Source organism: Melopsittacus undulatus, chromosome 7 (genome assembly GCF_012275295.1).
Source record: "Melopsittacus undulatus isolate bMelUnd1 chromosome 7, bMelUnd1.mat.Z, whole genome shotgun sequence".
Lineage (NCBI taxonomy): Eukaryota > Metazoa > Chordata > Aves > Psittaciformes > Psittaculidae > Melopsittacus > Melopsittacus undulatus.
In genome coordinates this window covers 11614653-11631319 of record NC_047533.1, presented here as the reverse complement: position 1 = coordinate 11631319, position 16667 = coordinate 11614653, and the positions used below count along the sequence as shown (strand labels likewise).

General features: G+C 36.8%; 1 protein-coding gene across 1 annotated transcript in view; it reads left to right on the top strand.

Moving 5' to 3' along the window:
- Window positions 1–10063: 10063 nt before the first annotated feature.
- Window positions 10064–16667, top strand: part of SORCS2 (sortilin related VPS10 domain containing receptor 2) — a 111751-nt gene continuing 105147 nt past the window's right edge. Inside the window, exons 1-3 of the mRNA XM_034064787.1 lie at window positions 10064–10069; window positions 12198–12362; window positions 16499–16572. Of these exons, the coding sequence (XP_033920678.1) occupies window positions 10064–10069; window positions 12198–12362; window positions 16499–16572 (245 nt within the window). The remainder of the gene's footprint in view (window positions 10070–12197; window positions 12363–16498; window positions 16573–16667) is intronic.

Below are 16667 nucleotides of genomic sequence, written 5' to 3'. Positions count from 1 at the left end.
TTTATCATGGTTGCATCTACAGACAAAGGTATGATTGAGCTTGGCACTGCCCAGATGTGAAGCAGAGACTGTCTTGCCCTGGGCAGCTTGTAATCAGGCTGACATAAAAGTGGATATGCTGAAGCTGTCTGAAAACTTAGCTAGGACTATAGGCATGCTGACTGCAGTGGGATCCTTTTGCTGCATTGTTTATGTTTTGATACTATTTCTTCATCCCTAATCATCACCTTGATTTATACAGCTAAAGCGCACAGAAATCTTGATTTAGGTTCCTTTGGTTCTGTATAAATATACAATGCTGTTTAGTCATCAAAGACAAATTATTTCGCAGACCACAGAGGTCTGTTTAGAGGCAATTTGGGAAGACTAGCTATCCTCCGGAGCAATCTTTCTTCTTGAATGAGGTTTATTTTTTCTCTGAGTTTTGGGTATTTCTGGGGGCTTCTTGGTTTGGGTTTTTTGTTGGTTTGTTTGTGTTTCTTCTTTTCTTTATAAATGTAGCATCTTTGATGTCTTTTAAGTCTCATGGGCCCATCCGTTTTCAATAGCAATCAATGAGTTATAGTTTATGACTCATACAAACTTGTTATTGTCTGCTTATTAGTCCTCTCAAAAGAAATGCTTAGGAGCAAGCTGATGAAGCAAGATAGATTTGACCGAGACACTGTTGGGCAAGAGAGTAAATGACCCACTTCCCTTCTTCCTCCTCCCTCCCCTTTTTTTGTTCTTTTTCACCTTCCTTCCTTCCTTCCCAGCTTGTCACCAAACTGTTTAACTTACAATAAATTATCAAGAACTGTTAGTAAATTAGTTTGCCACCTGGGATGGGCTGTTGATTATTGTGTGAGTTCTATTTACTTTTCTGGAATGGGCTGCAGTCCCAGGAGACTGCTTCTTTCAAGAAACTCACTTGTAGAAATGACAAAAGGCCACTTTTTTCCTGGATATAGATTATACTGAGAGGTTTTAATTAAATTTAAATTATGTGAAAGAGGCTTTTCATATCTCCTACTGTTTCTTTTTTTTCTATCTCATCCTTTAGAGCTAACTCACACCACTCAGCCTCTACCCACTCAGTTGTTTTGTATTATGGTGACTTTGGTGGTGCTTACAAGTTTTTAGGAGCATTACCTCAAATACAATAGATATAAAAGTTCATAAACCTTTTTATGCTTTTGATCAGTGGCTAGCCATGGTCCATGGCTGCAGTGGATTAAAACATAAGAGGTGAAGGACAAGGTGTCTTGGAAAGTTACACTGGGAAGGATTTTATAAAAATAAGCAAGTATGCTATGTAGTTTACAGGACTAATACTAATAGGGGACAAAAATGTAGATTAAACATTTATAATTATAACCAATGGCAGAAAATCAAGGGTGGAATCTTATCCTTCTAATATAGGAACCTGTGATCCTGCCTCATCAAAATGGTAGGGTCTTGGACTTTACCTAGGCATTTAGCTTTTTCCAACAAAATAGATAGAAACCTCTGAAAAAACAAAACAAAACAGAGGGTAATCCAGCCTTCCCAGCTTCAGTGCCTTCTCTTTGCTGTGGATTGTAAAGAGAGCAGCATTTGTGGAGGACACTTAGGTGGTGGTTGTAGCCACATAGCCTGCCTGTTAGCACAACAGGTGATCTGAGAAGCAAAGGAGAAGGAAAAACAGTGAGATAAGCTGACATTCTTATCTATGAATAAAAACATGTCCATTTGAAAGAAAGGGAAAGAAAGTGAAAGCATGCAACTTTCAAGTCAAAGAGCTATGTTCTAGTGCAACATCTGTACAGTATCAACCTGGGTCTGTCAAACACTGGAACTGTGACTCCCAGAACAATACCTAATTACCAACTGAGATTAATTGTTTTTATCCTACTTGTCTAACCCAGGTTATTAAAGACTGCCTGTTCAAATCTGAAGACATACAGGTCTGTGTTCTGTTTGCTGTGTATGTGCTTGTCAGTTGAATAGTAGATTTAATCAAAAACATACACATCTGCACAGCTGAGATTAGAAATAGGCTCTGGAGCAGTAAGGCATTCTTCCCTCATGGAAATTAACTCCAAGATGCTGAGACCTCTGAAAGCATCAGTACAGTGTGGTCTTAATGTATAGTAAAGAGATAAAATGCATTATTATACCTGCCCATGGCAGCGGGTTGGAGCTAGATGATCTTAAAGTCCTTTCAACCCTAACTATTCTATGATTCTGTGATTCTGTTATTGGAAGTGGACAGTACTTTAAACTGGAAGTTTGAGGTTACATTGCAATAGGTGGGAATTTTTGGATTTTGTTTGTTTTGGGGCTTGTTTGTTTGTTTGTTTGTGGTTGTTTTGTTTTTTGCATAACAACAGCAGATATTTATATGAATGCTGTCTTTATTAATACTTAATTCATTTGTATTTTACTGACAGCATTGGAGGAAAATTAAGGGGGTGTTGGTTTTTAAAAGGGAGGAGCTGCTTTTTTGTTTACTCCTAAAGTGTATTTTGTTGATGTGAGACTGTTTCCAGTAGCCCCATATTTGCTTCCAGTATTTTTTAAACATATTTCATTTAAACAATGAAATAAAAATGTGAATTATATAAAGATTCTGAGGATAATGGCAGATATGGGGTTTTTTTTCCTCCTTTCTTTGGTGAAATACAGATGTTCCTGTCAGTATACCTTCTATAATATTTTGTTCCCATTCTTGAATTTCTCTGGGTTTTTAGTTCCTCTGCTTCTCTTTTAAAACCACCTGTAAGCACATATTTTTATTCCCATCTTGTTGGTATTGATGTGAAATGTAGAGCAACTGTGATGTATGTAAAGTCTCACAAGACATTCGTGTTACAGCCTCAAGAACCACTGCAGACTCTTGTAAGTGCCAACACAGTGGTAAGACCAATGTTTTGTTTGGATTCTGATTTAGATGAGGTCAGTCCCAGGGTCTGTAAAAAGGTCAGTTTGCCAGAGTTCCAGCTGACTGAGAACAGAATTGGTACTCCAAGACTAACCTTGGTCTGCTGTTTTTTTAGAGCTCTCTGGCTGTAGTCATATAAGGGAAGAGAAACAATATCACCTGGATTTTCTTTTTCAGTATCAGTCATAATTCATAGCTGAATCTCTAGCAGCTCCTGAAATCTTCCTAGCTGCCTTTTGTGTCTGTAAACATCCGCAGTCCAGATCTGCAGTCTCCCACTTCTCATTTTCAGAAAATATTATGTTAAAAAAATAAAAATCCCCTGGATTAATTACAAACTTTTCATGAGGATTAAATGTTAGTGAAAGTGAGACAAAGAGGATTAGTAGAAATGTTTGTGCATTCATTTAATTTCCTTTTCTATTCACTTCTCAACTTTTCATTAAAATGTACTGAAAAAGAGCCAAAATAACATGCTTGGGAATAAATATAGAAGCAATAACCCTTGCACCTACATTTTACCAGTTTAGCAAATGAGCAAAATACCATTTTTGCTATTTCTGTCTTGGTTTTGATGATGTGCAGCCTTTTCTTTCTCTCATATATGAGAACGTGTACAGAATTGTCTAAGCTTCAGTAATGACAGCATTCAGCTAAGATACCAAGACTTGTAGCAACATATGCAAGTTCTCTAACAACCAGTCCACAAAGTCAGCATCTCTGTCGTAGCATATATTTTTTTTATCTATGTACATAAGGTGGAACAGTCCCAGAGGGAATAACCTCACCCCCTAATTCCCTCGTGGGCTTTAGGAACCATGCTGGTAAATCTTCTGATGTAAGTTTTCAGCAATACATTTCAGTTATGGCAAAATGATACTTTTCAACGCAAAAAGTGTTTTATACATCACCTTTCAAAAGCTCCAGTCACCAATCTCAAGTACACCTGATGACTAGCACAATGAGTGCCAGGTATGTGCATTTACTAAAACCCTACCTCAGTATAAAATGGTACTTCAGAACTGTAAAAATCTAAGCCCTGATGGAGATAGGTTTATTATCTACAGTGCCGCTAGAATCAGGCACAGCAGTACTGTATGCTTCTGAATATAAAAGGTCTATTCTTCACTGAAGTCCTTTTTCTATTAATGAGATTTGCTTTAATGGGACCAAAAATTACTTTAAAAGACATTTCCTTTCTGCTTTTTAAGAGCTTTTTTTCCAGTCCATTTGGACTGGATATCAAAGATAAGGGGGAATCTTTCAGTAGGAAGAGTTTTTGTAATTAAGCTTTGTAGCCTACATAATGGAGATATGGCAAAAGTGAAAAATTACTGTTTTCTGAGCGCTTCCTTCTGCTGCTCTGACTCCCTTTCTTCCACACTTCAGTTTTTCCCTTCAAAACCACATAATCAGTTGTGCCTTATTTATGAAAGACTTGCTCAACACAGCTCTTTCCCCCAGGTTTGTATTTTCCCCTGTGGCCTAGGAGAAAAGAGCTGTTCAATCTTTAACTATACCCGGACCTCCATTAAAGAGAGTGCCTACAATTCTCAAAAGGAAGCAGGTGCTTCCGAAAGGGTAGGGACTCTAACAACAGACTTCATAGTGCTAGCTACCCCTTTAGATATGGGAATGGAGAAATTCAAAATGCAATATGAGTCACATCTGAGAGACTGTAGGTGGTGCTAAAATGGTTATGATGCTAATTGTTTTCCAGTCTTCAGGAACATCTCCAAATCATTGGAGCCTTTCACAGCTCTCAGTGATTTCAGCCAGCTGCTTTAACAATTTCGGATGTAGCCCATCTGACTGCATGAACCTGTATGGTTTTGTGGTGTATATACACACCACCCCCCCTTACCCCCCCTCCAAGTCTGGAAAATGACACTTATTCCTTATGATTTGTAAGAAAGTACAGTGATCTGCATAAGAAGTGCTCTATAGAATTGGGAACGAGAGGAATAAAGATGCTGAACTTGATGCATCAAGTGGCACTAGGAACATTATGGTTTGGCCTTTGGCTTTGAGAATACCAGGAACCTGTTGATTGTTTGGGAGTGGAGCTGACAATTTGTGCAACGTGAGACTCCCCAGGGTAATGTTTTGCAATCTCCATTTTCTAATTTTCCCAGAAAATTCTTATGTGGCTTTACAATAGAGCTGAGTATAAAACACCAAAAGGCACACCTGTAATATTTTTAAGGCAGATGAGGGTTTTCCTATTACAGAAGACAATGAGGCCCTGATCAATCCCATATGACTGATATTCTTAACCACAATTGCTTTTTCTTCCTTCATATTTTCTCCTCATCCACTAGTTAACATTCATGTAATTTCTCTTTTAGTTTAGTGCAGTTTTGCTGCTGACAAATTAATGGCTGTAGACTAGGAACTGTTTGACCTCTTTCTTCATTAAATTAGATCAACATACACATGCAGTCATTTGTTGTGCATCCATTATCTTGTTTGGGAAGCATTGTTTTATATTTTTGCTTTATGATCTCTTCAGGCAGAATATATTTGCAGGTTTATTGGAGATCTGCAAAATAACTAAATGAATTAGATTAGTCTGTGAATGACCAAGTTTAAAAGATCAGTATGTGCCTGTTCCTGTGTGGGAAATACTAATATTCGTGGAGATGTTGGTGAGAGAGTAAAATTCACCCATTTCTGTTGTGCAGTCCAAACCCCTTTGTTTTCTCCAAGACCCTCAAATGTCCTTATTTTATGAACAGTATAAAACCTGGTTAGGGAATAGAATTAGTTGTGTGCTTCCCTACTCAAACTGCTGTTCTAGAGCATACTGGGAAATACTGTCTGATTTAGTTCCTGGTACACTGGAGGGCATAGTTTTAACTGAAACAGTTTGAATATGTAATTACACAGGAAAAAGAACTAGCTCTCTATGAATGTGAATATGATGAATATTCCACAAAACATCTCAACATTAAGTTTTGCTCTTTTTAGATTTATGAACTATACAAAGGCTACGTTAAGTGATTACTTTTGCTGAAGAATTAGCAATAACCAGGCTAACACTGGACCTTGCAGGAAAACCAAAGGGCTCTTCTGTTTACACTTTTAACAAAAACAAAAAAGTAGTATCTGTGACAAATAGTAGTAGGATCCTTTATGTCAACCTTAGGTACCTAATAAAGCTTGTATTCCTCTCAAAGTAAGTTCAGCCTGTGCCAAAAAGATTCATTGGGTATGCTAAATATACTCCTTATTAATTACTTGCTTGTAACAGTACCAACATATTTTTCAGAACATAAGCAATGCATGTGTATCTTAGCTCTGCAAGAAGGGGGCAAATAGCAGTAGAAAAATTAGCTATTAAAGAAAGGATTGTCTATGAAGATGTTGAATACTGTTTTTCCTCTCCCTCTGCTGTGACCTTTGGCATATTCATCCCTCTCATTATATTGCAGTAATACCAAGTTTGCTTAATATATTCTAGGGTTTCTTTAAATTCTTGGGCTGGCAGCACCAGTTACTGCTCTGAAACGGTTTTGAACAGAACATTCCTCATAGAGATTTGGCCAGTTGTGCTAGTCAAGTGGCAACAGTTTTTTGGTTCCAGCAGGTCGAAAATGGATGAGAGTTGTTCCCAGATAGGTAGAGGTAATGACCAATTTGCTTATCCTGCCTGACAGTTCTCTGAATAAAAAGACTGAAGAATTGACTCGTAATTGGTATCCCCTAGAAAGTTGGCATAGTTAGCATCATTGAGGTGTTCGGTTATACAGATCTGGCAGATTCAGATGTATACAGGTTGCCAACAAGTGTAACAGAGCAGGATTTTCGGGCTGGTTGTCAACATCAGTCAGAATTTTTGTAGCTGGTTCTCTGGGCATTCATTAATATGACATGTAACAACCCTTAAGCTTGTTTCCACTATGGTGGGTGCCCTGCAGATAAAGCCAAATATTTAAATATATATTTCCAGTATTTCAAAAGGGGTTCTTCAGGAGAAAGTAAATATGAATTCTAGAGGAAGCTGTGAATGAAAGGTGTTTCACATTGTTCTGGGATTCTGGGTTCACATTCCCACTGTTCTGGGATGTGTGTACATTCATATATATATACATCGATGTGCATTTATGTAATTCAGTTGCGCAGAGAAGCTGATTTTCTAGCTCTTGTTAATTCTCAGTGATAAGCTAGTAATTAGAGTCACTACTAACATTTGTGATAAGTGATACTGGGTGCAACTTCCAGGGATAATCTACAAGATTAAACTGCTATTTGGAAGGCATTTTATTTCACTCTCTGCTTAGAATTATCCTGGGTTGATTCTTAAATATTGTTTTTACCACTATGTAAGTAAAGCAACTACATTCACTCTGCAGCTTTGCCATTCTTCAGTTATCTGGTCTTTCATACCATCCAAGATAAAAATCATAACCCTTGGCAGTCCACTTTGTATGTTTTATGAATTCTGTCTGGGAAGCAACATCTCATTTACAATTGGGACCAGGAGCTAGAGTAATTTCTGTTTCAACCAAGCGTACCTAATAACACATAAATAATGTAAATTATGAAAACAAGAAAAACAGATGAGTTAGTTACTTAATCTGAAAAATGTGGAGGGTATGACTGCAGTACTGTTGAAGCTATATGAATACTTCATAGAGATTCGCAGTACTGCTACAAAGAATATTTCTTTTCAGAACACAGGTAGGCATGCAGGTTTATGGGATGGTGTCACTGGCAGAGTGGTGCAGCCCTGTGCCCAGCAGCCTTGTCTCCAGTTTAGCTAAACCCCTTCATCTAGGCATTAATGTAACATGTTCTTAATGGAAATTATTTGACCTTAGGGGGGATGGGTCATAACTTTGCATTGTTAAGATTTTGGCTGCAGTGAGTCCAGCACTCTTCAGGATTGAATCCCCACAGCCAGATTGTCTGTGTCCACCTGAGGGGACTAAACGGGTGTAGGCGGCTTGGCCTGTCAGTGTACGACTTCTGTGTGCTTAAATTGAGGGTTTCTGTGCTTTGATTTCTTACTCAGCCTGGTTTCTTCCTTCCAGGTCAGCTTAGAGTGCGGAGGCATGTGAGGTGTCTTGATTTCTGACCATATGCAGTATTATAGAATTAAAAATTGGTGTGTCTTATCTGTATTACCAGTTTCTGGAGAAACCTCCTGTGGCAAATTAGATGCTGTGAGTCTAGAAATTTCTTCATGATGGACATTCTGACTTGTTTTTTCCTTTTTTTATTACTAGAGAAACAAAAAGGAAAATAAAAACTAGAATTACAATTACGACCAGTTGCTGAAGCTGAAAGAGACAGCACAACTGTAGTATGTTAGAAGATTGCCTTGTTTTAGAGAAAGTGCTGATTAAGATCAAATTTGTCTTGAGTTTACATTTTGATAGGACCTAAACTGAGGGGAGGGGGGTTATATTTCAGACACAGTGCAAATGATGCATGTTAATATCCTGTGTTTATTGTCACTTGAAATTACAGCATAGCTTTGAATTGCTGCCATACCTACAGTTAAGACTCCCAAGTAATCACTGATTATTCCAAATCTTCATGGTAGAAGTGGAAGTAGTATGATACAAAAGGTACTGTAGCCTAAGTTGTCAGAGCTTTTTTATCTTTGGGGCTCTGATTGTGATTCCACCCAGTAGAGGGAATGGTTAGACATACACATTGGCCAATCATTCCTGAAAGAGAGATTAAATAAATGGATTTAATTATGTTATTTTCAGATTTATGTGGCTTTTGTATTACCTCCTGCCTCACTAGCTTTTCCTGAAGTGAGGAAAAGCATGGCTTTTCTTTTTTTGGAATGCTTTAATTCATATGTTGGCACGGTGTGGTATTTTTCATTTTTATTAGAAATCTTTTTTTGCTTTCCTCTCTGTTGATCTATAACATGTCTTATAGTTACTCATTTTATTTACAGTCCATGGGATAGTTTATCTCCTTGAAATATTATTTTACCTTTGCTTAACTATTTGAAGTTGTAAATTTACATCTGATCTGTATGTATACACATATGTTACTGTGTTTCATTTAACTGATGGTAGATTATGAAGTGAGGTCAGGATAAACACCAAAATATAAAGTTACAGTTTACTAAGAAAATACAAGAAGAGTCTCACAGGAGGGAGATATGCTCTGTAAAAAGTTGTTTAAAAGAAGCTTAAATGAAATTTAGATGTGATTAAAATCTGTTCTGGTTTTTGGATATGCAATTGTTCAAGCAAGTAGTTGTTTATTTTGAGTTCAAACCCTCAGCAATCACTGTTAGTTGGTTCTCCAGATAGTATGTCCCAGTTGCATCCCTTCAACAGTTGCTAGCAGGAAGGTTTTGCTATTTGTTCCACTTGCAAAGTAAATACAACTTATTATGGAAAGCATTTAAGGTGGTACAATATTTACTCTGGAATATTTTTCTCAATAAGTAGTGCTAGCCAGCAGGCAAGGCTGAGCACCCAGTGTGTTAGCTGTGGGTAGCAAATCTGTATGCTTGGCACATAATGATCAGTTTAAACTATTGAAATATAAATCAGAACATTGAGTGAAATTCAAAAACATTTCATTAAATGAATTATGATGTGTGTTGAGTAAAAGTATAGTTAGGGACTTTGCATATATATACTTAGATGTCTACAGTCTTTAGGCTATTTTTTTCCCAGTAGATTTAACTACAAAAGAGATAATACTTTTGAAGGACAAGATTAGCAAATATCACATTGTGTTTGCATTTCATTATAGCTAGCATTTTTCTAACAATTTCTGCAAGCTGCTCTGTGTCCTCATTATGAAACCTAGACATGCCTATACTTGAGTCTCAGTAACAATGAAAACCACTCCCAAATTTATAATCCGCATTCCTTCATTATTTGGAAGCCAAAATTAGTTATTTTTGGAAGTGTAAGATTTACTGGGCCAGAAAAAGAAAGCAACACAATAGTGCTGTAGGCCAGAGATTAATGTTCTGTGCAAGTGCAGTTCATTCGTTTTGTGGAGTACCTGACATACTGATTCGTTGTCTTAGTTGTATATGTTTTTTAAAACATTAACAGGAGAGAATGAAGAGATTGGTATTTACAGAAAGTGTTATTTGGACTAGAAGACTGTATCCAAAGCTATTAGGCTTTCTATATGGAATTACTACCATAATGCTTCCAGTGATACAGCATGGAGGTACTAGTACACACTACAAGCTAATCATGGGTCTCAGGAACAGCTTTGTGCTTGTATTCAAATACAAGAATGTGCGTAGATACAGGCATCATCAGGAATTGTGGAGCTCCTGTTGCAGTCTTGCTTGTGAAGTTTAGTTTAGCATAGGACCTGGTCCTTCTTTCTGTGATCTGGTGAGGAACCAAGAGGAATGAGCACACAGATAGTTTGTGCCCATTTATTTCTAAGGTAAACTAGATATCTGCCTGAGTTGCAGATGATAGTATGGCAAGAAAAGTACAAATCTCCATGCTGGCCATAAATGCTTCTTCATTCATCCTTGCAACGTAAGCAAAACAACAGGGAAGCACATACAACCCACATTCAGTTTTAGGTGGGTGCTGTGCCCTCTTGCAGAAAACCTGCCAAATTAGTGTGCTACAAGAATCCTTGAATCCTCTGTCTAGGCCACCAGCAGCATATGTGGAGCATGTATAGTAATAAATAGATACTGTCTGAAGAGTTTACCAAGAGATGGGAAACCATTGCATACAGCAGGAATAAAAGATGGCGTTTGTGATAGCCTCATTTATAGAGGCTTTCCAATAAAAAATACTGTTTCTTACTCTTGGGCTATGTGTATCATTAAAATAATACAAGATCACAGCACAGCTATAGGCTATTATCTTGCACTTTCTTCCTACCTAGTCACACAGCTAACAGAAGCAGATTTGGCTTCACATAGGCTTTAGTGTGCGGTTGCAGTAGTGGCTGTTGACCTGGGACTATGTGCAATTCTCTGTCTTGTTCAACAACGTGCTTCAGTATGTGCCCCATTTGAAGTATATGAAAGCTATGTAGAAATTAGTGCAACTGTGTATGTGCTTCAACTACAATTGCACATGCTTAAGTAACCTGTCAGATTAGAGCATCTAAAATTGTCGTATTTATAGTTTTTCCCCCAAGACCAATTGCACTAAAGGCTCAGTCCAGCTGTCGTATCTGTGTAATTCACTAGAAATTTCAAACTTCAAACTGCAGGTTCACTCTAAGAAAGTGTCTACATAAAAATTATCCTGGTTTGTCAGATATATTTCATTCTCTGTATTTGCATTATTGTAATTCTGTTTGCATAACTCATTGCCATTTATCTCTGTAAGCAATTTACAGTCAGTGTATCATGGTGATCAGTATTCTGTGGTGTTTTCTGCATCATTTGCTGAATATTCTAAAAACATTTTGAATTCAGGATTTTATTCTTTTTTATTGTTTTTGAAGTACAAGCCAAATAGAGCCCAGCTGGGCTTTGGAAATCCGTGTTTTGTTTCTAGGTTACCAACTGGGTCTGTTTGATCTGGAAGGACAATAAAAAAATGGATCCTCACATTGGCATTTTTAGACCCATGCTATAACGTGTTGGCTGGCTGCAAAATGTAAAGAAGTTGAAAAGAGTAAATTCTATTTAAATTATGTGGGGAGAATGTTTTTGTTGCTGAAAGCCTGACACAAAGTTCACACAAGGAAACAGCTCAAGATATTACTGTGTTTGAGTTAAGGCACTATTTGGGCCTGAAAAGGAAATACAAGCAATTGATTTGCATATTTTTCTGCATCAAAGTGAATTGTCTTTCTGTCCAAAATGTGTCAGCATGAGGAGAATGAGGAAGCAGTGGAGAGATGTTATGAGCTAGTTCTTTTTCCTGTGTAATTCTTCTGAGGTAACTGTAGCAGTGATTATTTTTAAAGTGATTATTTTTAGTATTTATAAAGGCAACCATACTAGATAAAGTGAGTATTTATATGTGTGTGTTTAAAACAGTCATTACTAGTATTATTTCTATTTGTTAGTCTGGAGACTAACATGGCTTCATGAACCTTGCACAAGGACCAAAATCTAAGGCAGTCATTTTGAGTAGAGATGGGGAGTATGATCAATTGCTGTGGTTTGCAAGAGAAATTATAGAACTTAACGTTCACATGTTTGAGGGAAGATTAACAGGATCTTGCAGTCCTTACCCCTTACATGCTTTCAGTTTCTTGTCCACAGAATTTTGATAGGTAAGGCATGAACAAAATCTGACACAAGAAAAATAAGGCTGTGTTCTTATAAACAGTCTTCTGAATGTATGCTGTCATTCTTGTCTTTTAGATAATTCTTGTAAGTTCTTCCCATAATGATCGTGACCAAAGCCTTTTCATAAGCACGGATGAAGGAGCCAGTTTCCAGAAGCAACCCATTACTTTCTTTGTGGAAACTCTCCTTTTTCACCCAAAAGAAGAAGACAAAGTACTTGCTTACACCAAGGATAGCAAGGTAAGGCTTGAAGATACTGCATCATTTGAAATTTAGTAATTATGTAGTTAAGGAGATGTAAAGCAGTTTTGATATGCTGATTAGTGTTGGGTTTTATGAAATATCAGTTGCTCAGAAACGAATCATATCTTGGCTTTGACTTTTATGTAGATATTGATTGTCTTCATGTCCAATGTTTGTTTTTAGTGAAATTTCAATCCTGGTATTTTCAGCTGATACAGATATTGGTAATACTTATTCTCCTGCTTAATATTGTTAAATAGTGCTTCTGAAATGTGCTCCTCCCTAGAAAGTGACCATAAGCAATTCTCCTGTAATTTATGGTGTAGTAGAAAGTTAATGAAGCTGAAATAGTGCCTCCAAAGGCCGTTCATGGAATGCAAAAGTAACATAAAACAAACTGCACAATAGTAGAGCAGAGGAGTATTTTGGGAATCAGTAAATCTGTAGAAATGTAAAATAATTCTCTCTCCTATGAGGTATTTCTGCTGATTTCTCATTCAGGATTTAGCATGTTTGTACATTTTAACCATCTTCCAGATTTCTTCTGGTAAAATTGTAAAGTCATTTTCCTGGATGGGTTAGGCTAAGCATGAACGAGTTTGCACAGTCTGCATATAGTTCATCTTTTTTTCACAGTGCCAAAGCTGCAGCTATAAAGTCACTGTGATTCTGGTCCTGGCCATGGTTTTGACTCACCTCCATTGTTGCACCTGTTTTAAACTGAAATTAGTAAATTGTAGCCCATTTTAATCCTTGTCAGACTTTACAGAATGTGCATATTTTGGTGGTGAGGTTAGTCAGAGACAGCTGCTCATGCTTCAGCCAAATATTACACGATTTTCAGTGGTGTTATATCAAGTCATCCTTTAGGATGTTTTCTGGGGTATATAAGTTAGCTGATCCCAAAGCAATTCTTGTTTACAGGCATTTGCGAATAAAGATAAAACTAGAATAAAATATTTAACAAACCCAACTCAGTCACAAATTACATTAAATATTTTACTTAGCAGTTTCAACTTGAAATCCTCACACCATTAAAAATATGTTGGATGCATGTTATATAAACAAAATACTTCAGGGAAGCCTGAAGTTACAAAATGCCTATATTATGATAGCCTTTTTTATTTCAGTTTGAATTTTGCTTCTAATGATATATATAACTCCTGAATTCTGTATAGTTACAGAATGGCAGAATCTTAAGTATGAGTTGAAAGAACTGTAGGGAAGAAGTTGACCAGCCCATAACAAGTGCTTGGAAATGTTTGCCAGAAAAGAGAAGGAGGCAGTAGCATGAAGTGAAGCATTTGCTTTATTTTTTTTTTTTATGACTTATGCATATTAAAGAGATTTTCAGGCATTTTATGCTTTTATAATCTTCCAAAAGGAGTGATGCTGTTATTTGCCAAACTTAAAATGTGATTGGACAAAAAAGCCCTACAAAATGTTCAGTAAAGAATAGATCTACAGGAGTAGCAGGAAGGGTTAGGTATTCTGCTGGACACTACTCAGGCTTTCAGTGTGACACTAAATGCAGTCAATCACAAAGACTTACTGGACAAATCCTACAGCTTTACATAAGATGTGTGGGAATAAAGGATGCCTTTGATGATAACTGAGTCAGCAACCTGCTTACATTTTGTTTAAAATCTAATGTAGTTGGCCTTAGAAGGGAGAAGGAAGATGAAGGGATGTTGGCAAAGAAAGAGTTGAAAATCAGAACTGTAACTTTACATAAGAAAAGGTCACTGCATTAAAATTAGTGGTCTTGAAAGTGTTGATCTGAATTTGGCCTAGAGAGATTGTATAGTCTAGAGTTTTGTGTTAAGTAACTTTACCTCTGCTGGAAAAAAGTAGTATCAGGATGTACCACAATCTAAAACTCAGGGGAAGCCATTACCCCTGCTACTCAAATGATTTCTTACAGAGGCACTTTTGAGAATACAAGGAGTACAGGATCACATCCTTCATAAATAGCAATCAGCAAGGCTTCTCTGTCTACTGGAGTCTCACAGCCTTTCTCACAACTTCTGATTTGATTTAGGGCATATTTTATGCTGCAAAATATGCATTTCGAACCCTAGATTTTGTTTAAATAAACCTCTAGCCTCTAGTTGACACTGTGAATGAATGCAAATCCAGTCAATATGGTTGGATTAATCCATTTGCTGCCTCAAATCTATATTCCCTTTTTCTGATTCTATCAGTTATAATGAATAACAGTCAGCCATTCACTGAGTCTATTTAAATACTTCTACATTATTCTTAAAACTCGACAAGGGTGCAGTAGATTTTAATTGTTCATTTGGAAGCTGAAAGGATGACAAAATGGCAAAACAGAGAAAAGCATTTTCAGGTTTTGAAAATCACACATTTATCATGTGGGTGATAATAAATGAAAGCGTAAGATCTAATAGATTTCTTTACTGAAGCTGGGGATGTTAACTATCTACTAATATAACTGTTTTCATCTCATATCTAATTTCATTTAGTAGTTTTATCACATGTATCTGTTAAAACCCGAAACACCTATGGGTATTTTTTTTAATTACATGAAGTTGAATGCGTGCATGTTAGCTGCATGTTATCTTTTATTAATTTCAAATACTGCATTAGTTAAGCATTCCTCTCAGTTTGAGTATACCTTATTAGTCCTACTTCACTGTCTCTTACAGGAAGCTTACATGGGCTTCTCTCTACATGAAAGCAAACTGTTCATTCATAAGCTCCCAGACTTCAGTCTTAACTGTGTGTGAGGGGAAGTAATTTGAGCTCTGCATCCCCGTCATTAAAGCATTTAGCTCTGAGGGTGAAAACCTTTTGATCCCTGATCACTCCTGTCTATGCATTGACTGAGCGAATGCTAAAGTAAGCAATCTGAGTCTAGACTGTGGTCTACCTGCTTTAACTGTGTGTGCAGTGGAGCAAAACCTGATCGTTGTGAGGTGAAGAGTAACTGAGAAATACTGGTTTATCTCCAATTCAAATTTCAGTAAATTTGCCCTTAAAGTTAATGGTAAGCTACTTCAGCCTCTATCTTTACATATTAATATTGCTGGGTTTCTATAGTAATGTGGGGTGAGGAGGAGCAGTGTTTTGTCATTGAACCTGTCATTTTAAACCAAAAACATTCCTCGCTAGTCCTCACAAGACACTTTCCCCCCCAACAATCCGTGACTGAACTGGTGACTTATTCCCACAGCAAAGGAGTTTTACCTGCCTTTTTCTTTTTTTCCTATTAGAGTTATTGAGAGAAAACCCATCATGTGTAAATTGGATCAAACAAGAAATGCATGCAAACAGCAGGGGGCTTTAAATCTGTCTGTTTAGAAGTTTGATAGATATTTCCTATTTTAGCTAAAGGAAGCATATTATGAATGTAAAAGCTGAAGGACAAAGATTTTTAATAGCTGTTTTATATTCCTCCTTTTTTTGTGGGAAAACAGCTTTTATCTGCATTCTGCATGAATATCCATCTATGTCATTAGCATTTGGTTAGAAGGAAGGGTGAGCTGGAGTTTTCCTCTAGGCCATCTTCTGCATCACTCTTGAGTGACCATTTCTCAACAGGTCACAAATTGATATCCATGAAGCAAGCTCTCAAGTGTCTCTGTCATCAAATCTCTTAAAAATTTCTCTTATATCTTTTGGTCCTATTTTAGTAGATTTTGAAATCCATTGACTTTCTATTTTACATGTGTTTGTTGGAATTAAGGCTTGAAGCATAAAGGGAGCATTTGTGCTTGTTTGGTCAATGAATGGGAAAAGGGGAAGGAAGGTGTAAACTTTTGTGTAACCATGCTGAGGTAAAAAGAATCTCAAAATGAAGACTTAAATCTAAAAAAGCCCCCTAAAACTCAAGATGAACTGTGAATTGTTTTCGTGGGAAACAAGAGGACATTGTCACTGAGTTTTGTTCATTCTAGATTATATTTAAAACAAATATTCTCCATGAAAGGTTATTACTCTGAAAAATGTTGTGGAGAGTTCCTGGTAATGCTTTGTTTGTTTGTTTGTTTGGTCTTTCTTATTGGTGTAAAATCTGTCATTTTAACAGTGACATAGGACTTGTCTCTGAAGATGTGCAACATTAACAGTTTCCTATCAGCTTTTGTTTTTCTTTCTCTCTTTTGTAGGTTTATGCATCCATTGACTTGGGGAAAAAATGGATCCTTCTGCAGGAAAGAGTTTCAAAAGATCATATTTTTTGGTAAGGAGTCTTTTATTTTGCAAATAAAAAATGAAGAGCAGAAGTGTTTAATTCTAATCAAGAAAGATGTTTTCAGACATGCTGACTGGGACAGT